General features: G+C 43.3%; 1 protein-coding gene across 2 annotated transcripts in view; it reads left to right on the forward strand.

Moving 5' to 3' along the window:
• Window positions 1-5598, forward strand: part of DDX5 (DEAD-box helicase 5) — a 6925-nt gene that overhangs the window by 311 nt on the left and 1016 nt on the right. For both annotated transcript variants that reach the window (XM_019516636.1, XM_019516645.1), the window contains exons 2-12: window positions 791-956; window positions 1185-1281; window positions 1372-1505; window positions 1679-1744; window positions 2198-2339; window positions 2431-2591; window positions 2855-3027; window positions 3168-3278; window positions 3598-3659; window positions 3766-3825; window positions 5088-5312. In XM_019516636.1, coding sequence (XP_019372181.1) covers window positions 791-956; window positions 1185-1281; window positions 1372-1505; window positions 1679-1744; window positions 2198-2339; window positions 2431-2591; window positions 2855-3027; window positions 3168-3278; window positions 3598-3659; window positions 3766-3825; window positions 5088-5312 — 1397 coding nt within the window. The remainder of the gene's footprint in view (window positions 1-790; window positions 957-1184; window positions 1282-1371; window positions 1506-1678; window positions 1745-2197; window positions 2340-2430; window positions 2592-2854; window positions 3028-3167; window positions 3279-3597; window positions 3660-3765; window positions 3826-5087; window positions 5313-5598) is intronic.

Consider the following 5598-nt stretch of genomic DNA (forward strand, 5'->3'; position numbering starts at 1 on the left):
CGTTGCGGGGTGGGGGGGATGGGCTGGCTCCCTTTGTGCTGCGGGCGGATGCTAATGGCCGGCCCCGCCATGCGGCGGCTGAGGGGAATCAAAATGCCGGCTGCGCTGCCTTTGTTCCCCCTCCCTCCTCCTCCTCCTCCCCCGCCCCCGCCCAGCCCGGCTCTAAAATGGCAGCGGCTGGAAAATGTGGCGTAGGCAGAAACGCCAGACAAAGGAAACGGCGCCGAGGGGGCACCGCGCCGCCCTTTCTCCTCGCCCAAATGCCCGTGGGAGCACCGGCCGCCGCAGTGCCGCTCTCCTTTCCCCCCCTCCCCCGGGTGGTTTGCATGGAGGACCAAGGAGGGGGAAAAAAAAAAAATCCCCCCCCCCCCCCCTGCAGCGCCCAGGGGACGCGCTCGGCGCTGCCCGCTCAGCTGACGCAGGCGGGGAGTGTCCCCGCTCTTACGAAAGCTGCCGGGTTTGGCCCCGGTCCAGCCGGTGGTTTATTTATCCTCGTCATCCGTTGGCAAGGAAGGGCTTTCAGGGGAAGAAAACAAAACAAAACAAAAGGCTTCGCCAGGCGGCACCTTGGGGTCGCCCGCCTCCAGGAACGGAGCGTCTCGTGCGCAGCTCCCATTTTGAGTCGGATGCGCAGCAATAAAGATGTGCTTGCGTCTGCTGTGCTCCTGCCGGCGGAGCCTGGGGGTAGGAGAGGGACGCGACTGGCACTGGCGCATGTTTATAGGGGGGCTTGGTCTCTGCCACGGCTTTTTTGTTTGCTGTAAATCCTAACCTTGTCTGTGTCTTTCAGGTTTGGAGCCCCTCGGTTTGGTGGGAGTCGAGGCGGTCTCCTCTCCGGGAAGAAATTTGGAAACCCTGGGGAGAAGCTTACCAAAAAGAAATGGAACTTGGATGAGCTGCCCAAATTTGAGAAGAATTTTTATCAAGAGCATCCTGATGTAGTTCGGCGTACTGCAGTATGTATCATGACCATTTTTTGGCCATTTTAAACCTAATTGACTTCATATTGCAAGGGTTGTATCCACTGGAGCCTGATGGCTTTCCAGTGTACTGACTTGAAACAAGTTGTTACATTCAAATCAGGCTGCTGCTTGTAGTATGTTTTTTGTATTGTTTTAAAAATCGAATAACTGAAACAGAATAATTCAAATAAATAAAATAATTGAATGTCTTTTTTTCAACAGCAAGAGGTTGAACAATACAGAGCAAGCAAAGAAATTACAGTTAAGGGCCATACCTGTCCAAAACCACTCATAAACTTTTATGAAGCTAACTTTCCTGGTAAGTTCAACCAGTCAGTGCCAAGGCATTTGATTCAAAGCTCATTAAATAGAAGCATCAAGTTAATATATGCCCCCCTTTTTTTTCCAGCAAATGTTATGGAGGTAATTCAGAGGCAGAACTTTACTGAACCAACTGCTATCCAAGCCCAGGGATGGCCTGTTGCCTTGAGTGGTTTGGATATGGTTGGAGTAGCACAGACTGGATCGGGGAAAACGCTATCTGTAAGGTTTTTTTTTTTTTTCCGTTTTCTTCTTTTTGGAGTTTTTTAAATACATTTTAGTGTAGTTGCTTAAATTCTCAGCTTTAATTATGTAATAGCAGTTAAGCTTGTTCTGGCTTTACAATAAAGGGGGAGTATGTTTGAATTAAAAAACTGCCTTTTGTTTTTCTGCAGTACCTGTTGCCTGCCATAGTGCACATAAATCATCAGCCATTCCTAGAGCGGGGAGATGGACCTATTGTGAGTATAATGTAAAATAGCCTTTCATTCTAGGCTGTGTTTTTATATTGAGATGAATAGGGAGAAGTGTTTATACTCTTTTGGGCAAAATAATCTCTTATTTTGAGACTAGAACAGGAGTGCTAGTTCACTCCTAAATCACATGTTCTCTTGTATTGGCTGTAAGAGTCCATACTGGTGGCAAAACTTAAAAATTGGGGTAAGTAGCTAAACCAATGGGAACTAAAAGTGTTTTTTGGGTTTGGGGTTTTTTTGTGTGTGTTTGCAAGAGCTCTACTAAAAAGTGAATCCACTAGCTCTTAATTAAACAATTGGGATAGAATTTTTTGGCCACATTCCCCTCAACATGGAAAATAATCTTTTATGACTTCCTTAAATCTTCATTCTCTCTTAAAGGTGAAACAAATTTTGTAATCATTGCACAGAGAGCTAATCTAATCTAATTATTTCCAGTGTCTGGTGCTGGCACCAACTCGAGAACTGGCTCAACAAGTGCAGCAAGTAGCTGCTGAGTATAGTAGAGCATGTCGTTTGAAGTCCACGTGTATTTATGGGGGTGCTCCAAAAGGACCACAGATCCGTGACTTGGAAAGAGGTATGAAGAGAACTTATTTCTTCATGGCAAGTACGTAAACAATGTCTTAACTTTTTCTCAGGTGTGCTAATCATAACATTTTTGGTTTAAGGTGTGGAAATTTGCATTGCCACGCCTGGAAGACTCATAGACTTCTTAGAAGCTGGAAAGACTAATCTCAGGAGGTGCACTTACCTTGTGCTTGATGAAGCTGACAGAATGCTTGACATGGGATTTGAACCTCAGATCAGAAAAATTGTAGACCAGATAAGAGTAAGTGTTACTTTTTTTTTAAGCTTGGTGAACCAAGCTAACCTTCTATTCCTGTAGCAGTCTTCTGACATTTTATGTATGTAACAGACTTGCTGTGTCTACCCTGTTTCTCATCTTTGTATACTTGAATGGGATATAAGTGTCAAACTCTTAACTGGGTTTAGATAGCCCCTGTGGTAGCAAAAGCTGCCATGCACAGCAATGACACTTAGATTTAACTCGCATAAAGAACTTGCCACTAACCTTGTTTGTAATGACTTTAGCCTGATAGGCAAACCCTGATGTGGAGCGCAACATGGCCCAAAGAAGTCAGGCAGCTTGCTGAAGACTTTTTGAAGGAATATGTACATATTAACATTGGGGCACTGGAGCTAAGCGCAAACCACAACATTCTTCAAATTGTAGATGTATGTCACGATGTAGAGAAAGATGACAAGTAAGTAGTGTCTTGGAATAGGGAATCACAAACACTTTAAAGATGGGCTTCAAATGTCAAGTCATTTGTTTATTCCTTTAACTATAATAGAAATGAGACCATTGGGAAGATACCTAGTTGACTCTTTCCTTTCGTAACAGACTTATTCGATTAATGGAAGAAATCATGAGTGAGAAGGAGAACAAAACCATTGTGTTTGTGGAAACCAAAAGACGGTGTGATGACCTTACCAGAAAAATGAGGAGAGATGGGTATGTTGCTACTTCAGTCTTATCATTCAGTAAGCTGAGGGTATCCCATGTGTGTAGCTTCCACAACAACCACATCTTTTAAATGGATCTTGAGCAACTACAGACATGCAGATTAAACTAAACTAATAATTCCCCAGACATTTTAAATGTTCTTTTTTAGATGCTTAAACTTTAAGAACAAAAGCATGCATGTTCAAGAAATGAATGTGTAGGTGTACTGATGCTTGTTAGGTGGTGCTTTTTTAAAATAATTGTATGCATGGCATCTTAAGGTTAGTCTTCAACATACATGTGTGTTTGTTTTCCCCCCCCTCCCCAGGTGGCCAGCAATGGGTATTCATGGTGATAAGAGTCAGCAGGAGCGGGATTGGGTTCTAAATGGTGAGTATGACTCAAGTCTTCCTGTTTTTTTGCTTTTTGACTTCTTGTTTTTCCATTTTTAACGAAGTGGTACAGAGGGAACTGACCAAATGGTTCTTTTTTACAGAATTCAAACATGGAAAAGCTCCGATCCTGATTGCCACAGATGTTGCATCCAGAGGTCTAGGTTAGTACAACTCCTCTAATGCCAGTTGCCCAAAGTTCTTTAAAGAAAGTTTACTGCTTTCTTTAACCTCTGCATTTTTCTAAGTTTTTTTCACATTAAAGGTGCAGTCTTTGTGGCAAGGCCTAGGCATGACAATCGGAGGACTCGAAGGGGGATGGAGGACTAGTGGAAATGATCGGCTGGCTGCTTCCAGTCGAATAGAGAGGTGAAAGCTGAGAGCATTGTGTGCCAGTAATCTCAAAAGGCAAAGATCATCCTCTAAACTACTACCCCATAAACTGTTCTCTCATGAAATAGTTTTCATTCACAGTTCACTTTGCCCTGGTATTTCTCTTCTCTCCCATGCTTTGCATGATTGCCATGGTGCAGTGCTGTTAGTTTGTGCATACTGTTTGCTGTGATCTGTGGGTCTTTGAATTTCAGTGAGTTTGCTGAAATGTCGAAGAAAATAATTACAAACTTCTATGTTCAATGAAATTTTTTTTCAACCATGAAATGGAGAGAGCAGCTTTAAAATGTACTAAGCCTTGTACAAATTGGTGAGTACTGGCACATGAGATCTGAGAAAAAGTCCACCTCTCACTCTAGAAAGTGGGGCGGGAAAGCAAGGCTTCTCTAAATGCCTTGAAAGTCGAAGTTCCTCCTTCACTTATACACTAGTCGTCATGTCGAGACCTGCCAGAGAGAGACACATTCTCAAGTGAACCCTGGCTTCTTGGAAGCGCTTGCCTAGACGAGACACAGTGCATAAAAACAACTTGATGACTTTTGGGGGACAGGTATGTTTTTCTTGCAGCTGCGGTTGAAAGGTCTTGGCAAGACAAGCAGTGTGGCCTTTTTTAAGCTTCTGATGACTGTGTGTGTGTGAAGGACCTCATGTTTTTATTCTAAGGTCCTCAAATGAGCACATGAAGAGGCTGCTGTGACTTTTAGTGGCCCTACTGCAAGAAGCATTCAGATGTCACTTGATGATTTGTAAAGGGTACTCTTGAGTTGGGAATGACAAGCAAATGCATACTCCTTTCTGGTAAGGTTTTTGGATCACCGGGTGGGTGATAAGTTGGGAACAGATGGAGTGTGCATATTTTTTTTTTCCTTCCCCTCTTCCACAATATTCATGCAGAAATGGATACTCTAACAATATTCTTTGCAGCCAGTAGCTTCTTACAAATACTATTTTTTCTAACGTTTATCTTTGATTTGGCTGTTGTGGTGTGCAAAACTTTGTGCGTTGCTTTTTGCCACACTGCAACACTTTACAGATGTGGAAGATGTGAAATTTGTCATCAATTATGACTACCCTAACTCCTCAGAGGACTATATCCACCGAATTGGACGAACTGCCCGCAGTACCAAAACAGGCACAGCATACACATTTTTTACTCCTAATAATATAAAGCAAGTAAACGACCTCATCTCTGTGCTTCGCGAGGCTAATCAAGCTATCAACCCCAAATTGCTTCAGTTGATTGAAGACAGAGGTTCAGGTAAATATTTTGTTGATTTAACTGCTAACATTGTCTCTCACCAGTGGAAGCCTTTCATCCAAGGAAAAATCCATTTTGTGTGTTGCACTAAATCGGGGAACTGTACTAATTCTGTGGAAGTGTTACATCTTACTGTGTGTTGGTCCATAGGCTTAAATATTTTACTAACCCACAATGGGCCACTCAGCTGATCTGAGAGAAGCTCAACTCGCCACCTTACCACCTCACTTGATGTTTAGTAGTAGGGAGAAGGGAAACCCTTTCTAAGGGCAGTGCTGCTTCCCCC

The sequence above is a fragment of the Gavialis gangeticus genome, unplaced genomic scaffold, assembly GCF_001723915.1.
Source record: "Gavialis gangeticus isolate Ggan-Ray unplaced genomic scaffold, GavGan_comp1, whole genome shotgun sequence".
NCBI lineage: Eukaryota > Metazoa > Chordata > Crocodylia > Gavialidae > Gavialis > Gavialis gangeticus.